The 13,525-nt window shown below is 41.6% G+C and overlaps 1 protein-coding gene across 1 annotated transcript in view; it reads right to left on the bottom strand.

Annotated features, from left to right (window-relative positions):
- cep85l (centrosomal protein 85, like) overlaps positions 1–11,457 on the bottom strand; it is a 38,573-nt gene extending 27,116 nt beyond the window's left edge. The window contains 2 exon segments of the mRNA XM_046835762.1: positions 6,700–6,855; positions 11,026–11,457. Coding sequence (XP_046691718.1) covers positions 6,700–6,855; positions 11,026–11,074 — 205 coding nt within the window. The 5' untranslated portion in view covers positions 11,075–11,457.
- Between the last annotated feature and the right edge of the window lie 2,068 nt (positions 11,458–13,525).

Genomic DNA, 13,525 nt, shown 5'->3' with positions numbered 1-13,525 from the left:
CCCGCTTCTGTAGGGTGAAGATGATCCTGAGGAACATATGGAACAGACGCTTAACAAGCATAAACAAGCTGAAGGTTACACGCAGATGTCGTTCGTCTTACTCACGTAATTTGATTAGTCTTTTACTAAGAAGTCTTTGGGTGGTTCTGGATTAGAAATGGCAACATTTTTTAACTCTGATTCCGCGGCCTTATGAGCTGTGTTTCGTTTTTGGATTTGAAATCAGTGATGAAACCAGTTCCGCTTCAAGTCTCCCAAAATCCCAAAAGGTTTAGAATAAATAACACCTTGTTTTTAGAAATAAATAAATAAAACAGGCCGGAAGACACCCGAGTGATATTGCGACTCTTCTCGACTTAGATCTTGCGCACTAAACACGCTCCTGAGGTACCGGTGATCGTTCCTTTCCGTCTTTCCAGACCTTCCTGTCCTATTCTAAGCCCTACATCTGGATGGTTTCTCTTTGTTCACATCAACAACCTAAAGGTTACTGTGGAAGGTTAAACCCAAGCACCATGAAGATGGATGTGGCCTGTAAACACTATACAATCTATAATAAAATAATCTGCTACAATAGCTAAAGGCTGCGTGTGCCATGAACAAGTTTGCATTCCATAACCTCAACAATGATGGAACTATAATGAATCAGCACTCTGTCACCCAGATAATTATGAGTTTCCTTTGAATCTGAAGATTCATCTTGACGCCCTTCCTCTGGAGACACTCTGTGCAGCTGGGGATGGGTTCCACATAAAGATCTATGAAGTTATTGAGCAACTCAAGAACTTCGAGGGTGGATTTGGACTGTAGATAATATCAACAGTCTGTTACAGTGGCTCAGGACTGCGGTTTGCTTGAATGGTTCTGCTTTTTCAGGGTCCATCACCGAACACCTCAACAATGATGGAACTGTAATAAAAGGGCATTCGGTGATGGGTTCCCTTTTGAGTCTGGTTCTTCTCAAGGTTTCTTCCTCCTACCATCTCAGGGAGATTTTCCATCACCACAGTAGCCACTGTCTCACTCATTAAGTATCGACTTATTGGCACTAAACATGCATTCGAACTTTTACCTCTTTTTTTTCTCTGTAAAAATGCTTTTTGAACAAAGTTAATTGTTAAAAGCGCTTTACAAATAATTTAATGTGGAGTTTGGAGAGGTTTTCTCATACACTTCATTCTGGGTTTTAGTTATATCAATGTAGCTCTAAAACGAAGGATTTTAGCGATTGGTTGGATCGAACTTGCAGATTGTTTAATGGAGAGTTTTTAAAATGGAGACTGAATTATTAAAAAATAATAATAAAAAATTTAAAAAACGTAAAATTGTACTGAACTTTAGAAAAAAAACATTACTTCATAAAAATTTGCTAAATGCAATAAATATGAATAAATAGTACATATAATATAATGCTCTCTCCTTCCTACATGCTTTCTGTGCAAACACACGTGGAATCAGTGATTCCCTCTAGAGGTGAGGTGAAGATTTTTTGGCTGATAGTTCCAGCAATCGACTATCGGTGCTGGTCGACTTCTATCTAAAACCACTACAGTGCAGAACAGATGCTCAAATCCTGTGCACGTCTGTGACTCTTTAGGGCAACATGCCTGTGTCATGCACCATTTTACTGAATGTCCCCCAATCAGGAAAAACTACCAGTGGAAAGACAAGTCAAGTGCTTCCAGTCCTACAGGACTATCAGGTTCTCAATGCTCCAGTCCAAAAACCGACTTCAGAGCCACGCTAGATTCCTTTAGCTGAATATGTCCGTATACACGGATCGTATAAAAGAAATCTTAACTTATTTAATTGCCATATTACATCAACATGCAAATACAAATATATAAATTAAAACATCAGAAATAAAAATATACAAAGACATTTGACTACTCTATTAAAAAAGCATAAAAAACAAACATGCAATGCAAATTTAAATATGCGGTTTGTACAGTTTTCATCACATTGTCAGGACTGAATGCACCGTATCCGTCTCGCATCTAATGAGAACACTGACAGCTTCAAGGACACGCCTCATTCGACGCCTGCACATGAACATGTCGTCAGCAGCAAATAAAAAAACGGCCAAACCGTGTCCACAAAGACGGCTGTAGCAAATAGAACTGCAGCTGGGAAATGTTTTATTATTTTTTTTGGAAAGTCCTTTTCATTTAAGTGAGTGTAGGAAAAGCCTGGCTGCTAAGCCATTTCCAAACTCAGGGCTTACAACCCCATCATTAGAAGGGTGTAGAGCAGCTGGAGTGTCAATATCTTCCGTAGTGGGGGTTATTAAAGCAAAGGCACAAGAGGACTAACCCTAATTGCACCCCCTTCAATCACGGCTTAACGACATTACCACATCTCTTGTCTGAGAGTAACAAATGACACCCCCACAAAAACGACAAATCAGACAATGTCTAATGGAACTCAAATTGTATTGAGGGAAAGGAGTCTTGTAGATGTTCCTCCTGGGAAGGAAGATTAGCTAATGGTCTGGGATTTGGGAATCATGCTCCTGACTCATCCCAAATCAGGACAAGATAGTGACTAAAGTGGTGACCAAATTTGATTTATTATCTGTCATCCAGACTACTGGGTTTCACATCCATGTGCCCTGAACTAAATGTACCGAGTAGATTTGTGCTGCCGGAAAATCGGTAATACTGAAAAATCCACAACAAAGACAATGAAATATACAACAACAAATTCTAACTCTGCATTAAAAGCTGCTTTGGCTACTCTGGCATGCTCTCTCGCGTGTCATTGGTCACCTCTTGGCTAATAAGTCATGTGGCTCGGGTTGCCTTTCAACACCCTCGCAGTGCAAGCAGACACCCGATGCCCTGAACTCGACCTCCATTGCGTCAGATCTTGGCGGATAAACAACAAGCAAGAAGGCCGGCAGGAACCAGACCGATCCGGAAGATGGAGAACATAATCTTACGTACTTTCCTTTCCTTTTACTTCAAGCATCCCAGCATAAATGTTCAGTGGTAAAAAAAAAAAGTTTGCTCATAGCAGGGGCTCCGTAACAGCTGCGAATTTGCTGTTCGAGAGTGAACACACCAATTTGCCCATACATCCACTGATCAGACTAATGAGGCTGGAACAAGAATGAAACAATGTTCCTGTCTGCATTATTCAGGAATGCCCGAATAGAGCCATAGACACCCTGGGGTAATTATGAGGAAGCTACTCTAGTGATATAATTGGTATAATTAGCAAGTTGGGTCAGCAGGCGTCCTGGTTCAAACTGGAGGAAAAAAAAAAAATCAGGCCAAACATGGGACAAACACTTGTCTTTTAAATAAAATCCTATAGTATAATGGAAGTGGAAATGCTTTAAGATGTCCTTCAGATTAAAGGTTGACCGATTGATGGGCCGGTCGATTCATCTGGCAGACTTTTTGCATTTTATAATAAATCTGCATCGGCCGATTGTGCTGCAAAATTGGCAGATTATTAGGCAGGAACACTTGCATAAAAAAAAAATTCCCCCAGACCAGCAGGTGGCAGTAGTCTGTACTGTACTTATTTTTATAAAAAATAAAAATATAGCCGAGCAATGCTAAAATAAAAACCCTGACATTCAGCTCAGTCCTTTTCCCTCGTTCTTACTCTCGCCTTATATATTTGATTGTTTAAATATGATGCAACTGTTGAAGTGTAACTTTTTGTAAAAGTGAAATTTTCTTAGCGACCCTGCAACCAGCTGTAGTTTAGGCTGCAGGAAGGCACAGCTACCAAAACCAGCTAACCAGTGCAGTGATTGGAGAGGTTTGTGTTTGTCAAATGTGTATTTTAAGCACATTTTCTGTATCACGTCAACCACGTTTTCAAACCCACTGATCTTAAATTCTCCTGCATCTGAAAGGCCAGAGATTTCTGTCTATAATGCTAGCTAGGTTGACCTACATTTGCAGAAATGTTTTTCTCTGTTACCAGACTGTTTTTTGGGAGCCAGGGATCCTCTATGGGTCACTAAAATTCGCCTAAACCCTGGATAAAATTGAGTGACATCAATGTGGGACACGTCCCCGGGTTTTGGAAGAACTGGAAAGGGTTCTCGTTACGCAAAGGAGAGAAAATCACCTTCGGCATAAACTTAAAAGAAAAAAAAAAAAAAACAGGTGCATGCACGCATACGTTCTCAAAGGCTGCTTGATAGGAACAGATCCACTAGCAAACCAGAGGGTAGTGATTATGTGGCAGCTCCCAAAATAACATCCTTTTTTCATGTGGATTGCAGCCACACCATGCAGAATTCCTACTGAAGGAAAGATTTTGGACCAGGGAGGTTCAGAAAAAGCATTCTGTACCAACATTGCAGGAGCTGTAACACCAGACACACCGTGTCTAAGATGTGCAAATGCCTTGCCCATGCATACATCACGTGTAGGTGAATGAATTCTGATAGAAAAAGAAGAGAGGGGTTTGGATAATGTGATTCCAGGCTTTGGGGAAATAATCTGACCTACTTTAGTGCTCCTCAGTCTGAGAGATATCTGTAACAGAGATGACTAATGTTTCTTTGCTTGCTGAGGTTTCCTGCATCATCACGACTCCGGCTTCCTACGCAGCTTCCACAGACATTTTTGCTGTACTGTCCGTTTTAAAGCTTGATCTTTAAAAGATCACGTACAGCTGAAGTGCTCGCTCGCAGCACACGAGCAAAACTGGATGCTGTTTTAGCGAAAGCACATAAATCTAGGCCACAGCCCGAGGTGCTGCACGTGACACGATTCCTGACATGCTGACTGATCCATTGATTTTCTGCTGGTGAAGCCCATGTGTCAAGATCAATGTGAATGTTCTGTTGGCTCTCTGCATATATTAGAGATTGAGGGTGTGGGCAGGGTGAGTAAGACGAAGATAAAATTCGGGCCAGTTGGTGGGGACGCGACGTTTTTGTGGCGTGCGCAGGTCAAATCCCCAATCGCATTCAGCACTAATTAAAACCTTGACGACTGCTTGTGTTGTGAGGAACCGAGGAAAGTTCCTATAGAAACCAGCCCTCTCTCGGGTAAACAGTGAGGACAACTGAGAGCAGAGACCCGACCCTGGTGCTCACTGCTCAAGCAAACAAGGACAAATCAACACTCTGGGCTGTTCAATGCTTTTACAGAGATGATAATTTAGCTGTTTGTTATAGGCTGTAATGTTTATAAATAAAAATAATGAGATGAGCGAATAATCCCTTAAGTCGTTTCAAAAACACTTCAGTACTGTTGCGAATGGTACAGCACCTAAAAGTAAACGCTATGACTCCTTTGTGTAATGCTTCAAGATGCCTTTATGCATTTCAGAGCTATGACTCATGATTTGGCCACCAACCCAATACATATTTGGCAAAAGTACCCTGCAAAATGACACACTTTCATGAATGATGAGGGTTTAAAGGAAAACCACCTTCACTTTCGTTATTTGAGCAAGTCACATCTCTCTTGCTCTATTTTAACTGCATACAGGTTTAAAGCAAAGCATGTTGTACAGCTGTGGCTTTTTAAATTAATTATAGAGGTAAAAGCAAATCCATCCGAATTTCTGGTGTACTTTTAAATCAATACACAAGGGCATTATTCTGTAAAATAAACAAGGCAGTCAGGCCCTTTAGGGTGAAGAAGTAGTAAAGAGGATGTCAAATGAGATTTGGTCACAAATATCTAAAAACTGGATGATTACAGGTGTAATATTTGTACCCACCTACCTACCTACCTACCTACCTACCCACCCACCTACCTACCGACATACCTACCTACCCACTGACATACCCACCCACCTACCTATCTAGCAGTGTAAAGCTTATTTTCTGAATGTTTGACTTCTTAAAGGGTCACCATTTTTTGTCCATATCATGTAGCACTGGCCTGCAGTGCGCAAAATCAGTTGAGGTGAGCTGTGTGTGTGTGTGTGTGTGTGTGTGTGTGTGTGTGTGCTGACAGTAGCACTGGTCTTAGTAACGGGATTAGAGGGCTCTGTGGAGCTGTACTGGAAATATAAAAATAAATATACATTTAAGCAGACTAACACATACCAAAAATACAGACTGGCCTCTGTAGCTGTAAAAATCATAAGATATCTGGAATGGTTTATGTTCGGATTTTAATATTCATACAGCTCAAGAGAAAGGGGGAAAAAAAGACAACAGTGACACACACCAAGCTGCACTCTTGCACTCGATGCTTTCACATATGCAGCATTTGGTCTGTTTAAACTGAGCCACGGTGTGGTTTATTTCTTCTTTGTTTACACGGATAAAAAATAAACACTTCACACTTTGGTGCGGACTAAATAAACTGGTCCGAGACAAAAGTATTGGGACGTCTGACTTTTCCATCCATATGTGGCTCTTGTACAAGATAAAAGCATCAAATTCTCCCTTCGCTTAAACTACGAGACACAAACCGACTCCAGTGCACAAAGCTATCTCCATGAAGAAACATAGGTTGGATTGAAAGATCTCCTGCTCTGGAGCTCCAACACTACTGAAAACCATTGGGATTAATTGGGACCAAGACTGTACTGGACTTTACAAAACTCCTGTGTGGCTGAATGAACCTCCACAAGCACATTCCAAGATCTCCACATCTAGATCTGGAACATCTTCCCAGAAGAGTGGAGGATATTATAAGAGCAAATGGAAAATAATGTGGAATGGGGAAAAAACTAATTCTGAAGGCAAAGCCATCCGTAGCTCTTTACCTTCCACGCTGTCTGAGCAGGACGTCCCGATGCCTGTGTCGGCGCTGTCGGAGGCGGCGCTGTGGCGCCTGGCGCGGTTACTGCTGCTGATGGAGGACGAGCCGTGCCATGCTGACTCACAGCCTGGCACCCACCCAGGAGAGGACGCACTGGAACCTAGAGAGCAAAAGCGGAGGACACGGTCACCACAGAGATTATGTAGGGAAAACATTAGAGCGGTCGAGAACCTGCTCGCGGCACGAGCGTCTAGAGCCTTCTGTACTATAACGGTCTAACCAGGAATGAAGAGAACCTGAAAAATGTATTATTTAACTACTTTGAATTTATGGTTTCAGACCGTTATATTTTTCCTTCAATAGAGCTATCGGTTTGTAATAAAAAATCTTGATGTAAATTAAATGACGCTCAATTCAAATTTGGAGTAAAATATTCATTTACAGTAAAATATTCAATTATAAATGTAGTTGAATTTAGAGTAAAAGTTGCTTTTATCTTTGATACTCTGTAAAGCCAAAAAAAAGATTTTAAATGCAGTAAAGAAGTACATTTACTCAAATACATTACACCACTGTGTATAATGCTTCTGACTCAGTGAATTGAGGAAGTGGGAGGTGCGAAACATTTTCAAAACACTGTTCGGTGTTCATGCCAAAGTGCTCGCTCTCTCTCTCTCTCTCTCTCGTGACTCATGGAAGAACAAAACAAGGCCAAGTGCATGTGAGGAACAGTAGTGAGCCAAAAGCCTGGTTTTTAACTCGCCAGCAAACCCAGTGTAATGCAACCCAGTTTATTAGTCTTCATTACTGTGCTGAAGATAAATAGTTGGGAACAATTCATTATAACAAGCGAACATGTTGCTCGAATAAGCACATGTTTTGCTTTCGTTACAAATCGTTAAAAAAAATTCAAATTCAATAAAAATGTTCCATTAAGAAAGAAAGAAGGGAAGAAAGAATACCCCCTGTGCACAAAGCCAGCTCCATGAGGATATGCTTTATAAGTGCAAGACCTTGAGTGGCCTCTCATAGAGCTCTGACCTCATCCCTATGGGATGAACTGCAGCCCCAGTTCTCCTCACCTCACCTACATCACTGCCTGGCGTTACTAACGACCTTGTGTCTAAATAAGCATGAAGAGAAGAGAGCCATTCGATTTGATGCCACTCACTGAAGGTTCTACGAGTAGTTAAAGCTCTGGGTTACTGATGGTAACGTTGGGGGTTCAAGCCCCGGTTTTGCCAAGCTGCCCATTTTGGGGCCCCTAAGCAAGGCCCTTGACACTCTGTTCTCCAGGGGTGATGCATCATGACTGACGCTAACATGACTGGGATATGTGAAGAAAGAATTAAATAGCCATATTTATAAAGGCTCTTCTCTGCCTAAAGATCCATGAAGTTACTGAGCAACTCAAGAACTTTGAGGATGGATTTGGACTGGAATTAATATCAAACAGTCTACTACAGTGGCTCAGGAGCATGGGTTTACATAACCATAACCTGTGGGAGTTCAGCACCCATCACTGAACGTCTCAACATTGACGGGTGCTGAATTGAATGCGCATTTTGCAATAAAGAGGAGTTTCCTTTTGAGTCTGGTTCCTTCCTCGTGCTATCTCAGGGAGTTCTTCCTTGATACAGTCACCACTGGCTCGCTCATTTGGGATCAGCACAATTATCTCTGTAAAGCTGCTTTAAAGCAAAATGTGGGGGTACGAATCTATGATGTACTATACTCCATGAGTAACCTCCAAACCTTGTCGAGAAGATGGAATTTTCCAGATATAAGTCTCTAGTATGAGCTTGAAACTGAAATAGGGGAAATTTTCACAACTGGTTCGAGAAACTGGTCCTTTCAACACACATGTTGTTGAGGCGTTCTCTGGCACCTGGTTCGGGTGCTGGAGCTAAAACAAAACGTCAAACGTCTCTCTTGTTTCGTCCCTTTTCCTTTTTTGCAGAGATGGAAAAAGGAAGAAAAAAAAATGCACGGTTTGCACTAACCATTCGTACAAACGTCTAGCTGCTGCTTGTCCACACGTTTGAACCTACAAGCTACAGTAGCCTTTATCCTTGTTCTAATACGTGACAACATTTTTTTCTCTAGAGCATGTACGAGGCGTGTCTCGAGCATCCACCTGAGGCAATGGTGAAGCAGGCTACAGCGTGTTTGTTCGGGAAATCGAGCATTCTTCAGCTTTTTTTATGCCAAATACTTAAACCAGTGAGACTCAGTCGAATCCTAACGCACCTCCCGAGTTCAATCCAAGATTAAGTGTGAGAGCTTCCGCTATGGGTTTAAGGTCAAGTGAAAATCAGTGATGGTAATTTAGTGCCTTCTGAGGAGTTTAATGATGCTTGCAAAATTTAGATTTTAATATGAATATATGCAGGATGCACAATGGATAGAAAAGAAAGTCTATGCAGCTTTGCTAAAAGGAAGGTTTATTTTGTGATGGATGGATAATCAACAACAGTTTCCCTATGGGATCAATAACGGCTGGATGGATGGAGACAGATATTCCACTTCCAATGTGAAATTACAACGTAAACAAATCAACTGATTTTTCAGCTGTTCCTACGTTGAAGCCTATTTTGAGTTCAGTAGCCAGAAGCACTCATGTTTTTTGGGGGTTAGAGGCACATCTTCAATTATTTTCACACTCTTTCTTGCAAAAACATTCTGTATCCATTACACTTTCAGGGCATCTCCTTTGCATCCTCCATCTCCATTGTTGGATTCAGGTCTGGGTTCTGGCTATAAGCCAACCCCAAACACCGATCTTCCTACAGGCTGGGCAAAAGATCGTTGGTTTAGATATGAACCGTGAAACTCCTTCTCATCACCAGCTTGTTCTAACATCGACTGGTATTTGTAGCTATTCCATGACTCGCTCCAGCTTTGATTAAATCCTGTTCTGTTTTACCGATGCTGCCACCACCATGCTTCATCATAGATACGATGTTTTGTTGGTCTCATCAGCCCACAACATATTCTCGGATCCCCTCTCTGATTTATTCCTCTCACCTCAGACATGTGAACCCATGCAGGGAAGAACTTTGGATATTCCTTCTAGGACTTCAACGTTGCTGTAGATCTCTCAGTAAGTTTTCATCTTGCCCCATTTAATCATATATATTTCACTCTGTACTCTACTGTATAGGATTTGAATGACAATAAAAGTCCACTTGACTTCACTTACATACATATTACACACACACACACACACACACACACACACACACACACACCAATCAATAGTGTGTTGGTCCTATTGTGCACCAGCATCAACAGCATGAACTTCAAAACTTCACAGTTTGAGCTACAGGAGCTTGTCTGTTGGACCACACGGACCACCATCCTTCACTCCTCACGTGCATCAATGACCTTGTCGCCGGTTCACCCCTGGAGGAACATGGATTCTGGATAGATAGATTCTGGAAGGATAGATTCTGGATTCTGGGTGGATAGATACTGACCACTGCAGAGAGAACATCCCACAAGAGCTGCCGTTTTGGAGATGCTCTGACCCAGACGTCTAGACGCTACGACCCTCGCCCATTTTTCCTGCTTCCAACACGTCAACTTTGAGGACAAAATATTTATTTGCTGCCGAATAAATTAATTCACTAATCAGTATCATTCACTTCACCCCTGAATATGACGTCATAGCGTTCTGCCTGATCGGTGTGTACGTGTATATATACATACTTATATAATAAAGACAGAGAGAACACTGTAATAATAAATAATAAAAAATAGTAATAGTCTCTATTGAAATAATGTTTGTCTGAATAAAATATCGTGATGTAGTTTTTGGGGCAGATGTTACAGAGCTTCCTCAGTATTTCATCAGAGGAAGTGAGTAATGCAGCCAGATTTCTACAACATTCCTGTTTAATAGTGCATTAATTTAGCTTGAAAACACAACATTTATCGCAAATAAATAAAATTGTTGTAAACATTTTGTACCTGGAGAGCAGAAGGAGTCAAATAAACCCAGAGCCATTCGGGCTAAGCTAGCAAGCTAGTCATGGTGTACCCGCTGTGTGAGGAATATCTTCGGGGTTTTAAAGGGTTCGGGGTTCATTTAGAAAAGTTTAAGGGTGTCAATGAATATAAAATAGTTTGCGAGGTCGTTTTAAAAGCAACAAAACACAACCGAGTTGTGTTAATAATCGCAATCTAATCCGCCGTGCTAATTCAGCTAGCTAACAATAAGATGCCGTTAGTCGCGCGCTGAGATTATGCAAAGGGGGGAGGGGGGGGGGGCTACCCAAGCTCACGCGCTTCTTATTTCCCCCCCATCTCACCTGCCCCAAATATTTACCTGTCTTATAGAGATCCAGCCCGTCCTCAAAGCTGCTCCTGCTCCACATCCCGGTGGATTTCAGGCGCAAATGATGTCGATGACTTGAGTATAACCCGCTTCCCAAATAGAGGAAAAAAAAACACCAAAGAAATGAGCCTGATTTCAAGAAATCAGGAACAACGCATGATTTATTCTACCTGTAATCCATTTTAAGACTCAATCTCTAAAAGTGTCTATTTTCAAAAATAAAAAATCACTCCCGAATCGGGGACGCGGTCATCTCTAACAAGAGACGCTGCTGCGTTCAGTTCAACCAACACCGCAAGACCGAGCAACCAGAGGGCTGCGTCCTAAACGCCTGCTTCAGAAACACGAAGTGCACCTGTCTGAAGTGGAGAACGCGGCATATCGTGCCCTATGTAGTGCACATGTGTAAGAGGTGTATAGTCGTTTAGAACGCGGCCAACAGCTTCTGCGTGTAATGGGCTGAGTAGAGAATGAAGGCAGGGATCAGAGCTAAAGGCTCCGCCCACTGAGTCGACACACCGACACCCACTGAACCGACACACTGACACCACGGCAAAAGAGGGTCATATTACAGCATTTCGACTCCTTCGTTCTGACACGCGGTTAGGAGAGATTGTAATGCAGGATGGACGTGTGTGTGTGTGTGTATGTACACCCACTCACACACACCGCTCTCTCTCTCTCTCTCTCTCTCTCTATCTATCCAACCCTATCTCTCACCGTCTTTCTCTCACACGTTGGTCTTCAGTGGTGTCCTACCTGAATCAATCCACCACTAAGTAACATCATGATGATGCCACATCTATAGAAACCATCAGTATTATAGAGCAATACAGCATACCAGGGCGCGACATCACAGAATCGCATACAGTGAGAACGAATGTCATAAAGCAAGAAATCAGATGAACACGATTCAAAACGTCTCCTTTCACTGTAGCCACAGCTGCACCTCCCACAATCAACCTTATAAACTGACCCCGGTTTTTCCCTGCATTTCTGTATGACCTGTTTGAGTTCTTCGACCACGACAGGAAATAGAACACAAAAGTATAAATGGTTCATGAAAAAGCTTAACACCTGTTTTGAACTGTTTCACGATGAGGTGTCACTCAAAACATCTCCAATGCCATAAACTTGTCGAATCATGTCAAACGTCTCTGTGGCAGATTTGTTCCAGTTTCACACAGAATTTCATGTTTGCTCTTTGTTCTAATTTGCTGTCCATGATGAAATCGCACATGGTCAGTAGAGCACCAGTTGCACAGCTCCAGATGTACACAGAACAATGTCTTTTGGCACACTGACTTATGAAGGGTGGTGCTCGCTGTGACTGTGCGTGCAGCCTTGTGCTGCCATCTGTTGGCCATCTATAGTCGCAAAACTTTTTGATACCACCTTGTATGTATTTAGTAGATTAGATTAGATTAAATAAAATTCGACTTTATTGTCATTGTGCAAGGTACATGTACAGAGCCAATGAAATACAGTTAGCATTAAAACAGAAGTGCATAAATGGCTTATTTACAATAAATAACAGTTAGATAAATAGGGTATAGGGTCCACATATACAGGGATGAGGGTGATTAATGTACAGAAGGTGCAGTAGGTAGTAATATACAATATATGGTGTGTATATATATATATATATATATATATATATATATATATATATATATATATATATATATATATATATATATATATATAAACCCTGCACAGTCAAATGTTTTTCCTTCTTCCATTATATCTGGTAAGTGGTAGAGCAACATGCAGGAACAGCGATAGGGAACTTAGGTTGCAAAGCCCGGACCACTTGACAGGTTAATGGTATCAGGTATCCTTGTCACCAGCCGGCTTACACTCTTACACAACGCCAGGTTTAGACCATCCAGGAATAGGTGTAGGTGAGAATTTACAGCCGTTCATGGACAGCCTTCATTCACTCTTCCTTTCTGTGTGGTCTGACAAACTGGCTGGTAGCCACCAAGGTGTGAAAGTGTGTGTGAACATGTGTGTGAACATTTGTGTGAACATGTGTATTCCATCCAGGATGTATTATTATTATTATTATTATTATTATTATTATTATTATTATATGAGCAATTGATGGTTGGCAATCAGACCACTGATTTACATGCAAGTCTACATGCACGTCATAAAGAATTAAAAAACTACGTTTGGTTTGACAGAAGTTCACACATTGTGCCAGAAATCACAGAAATCAGAAATCATCTACAGGCTGCACTGATCAATTAGACTGATCCTGAATGTACACAGCAGGTTCAGGAATGCTAGGGTTAACAACAGAACATTTGCATTCCCCTTCTGCAAACCAGGATCTCCTCAACCCTCCGTTCTACACACGCATTCTTTTCGAGGGATTGCAGCCAAACTATTTAAAGGGGGCTTGGAATCTATTTGCCACCTGTTTGGGGACAGACTGTATGTCTGATGGGAGTCTGATGGGAGTGCGTGAAGTTTTCCAAGTGGC

Source organism: Silurus meridionalis, chromosome 23, assembly GCF_014805685.1.
Source record: "Silurus meridionalis isolate SWU-2019-XX chromosome 23, ASM1480568v1, whole genome shotgun sequence".
Lineage (NCBI taxonomy): Eukaryota > Metazoa > Chordata > Actinopteri > Siluriformes > Siluridae > Silurus > Silurus meridionalis.
The sequence above is the reverse complement of the archived record's forward strand: the minus strand, read 5'-3'. Positions and strand labels throughout refer to the sequence as shown.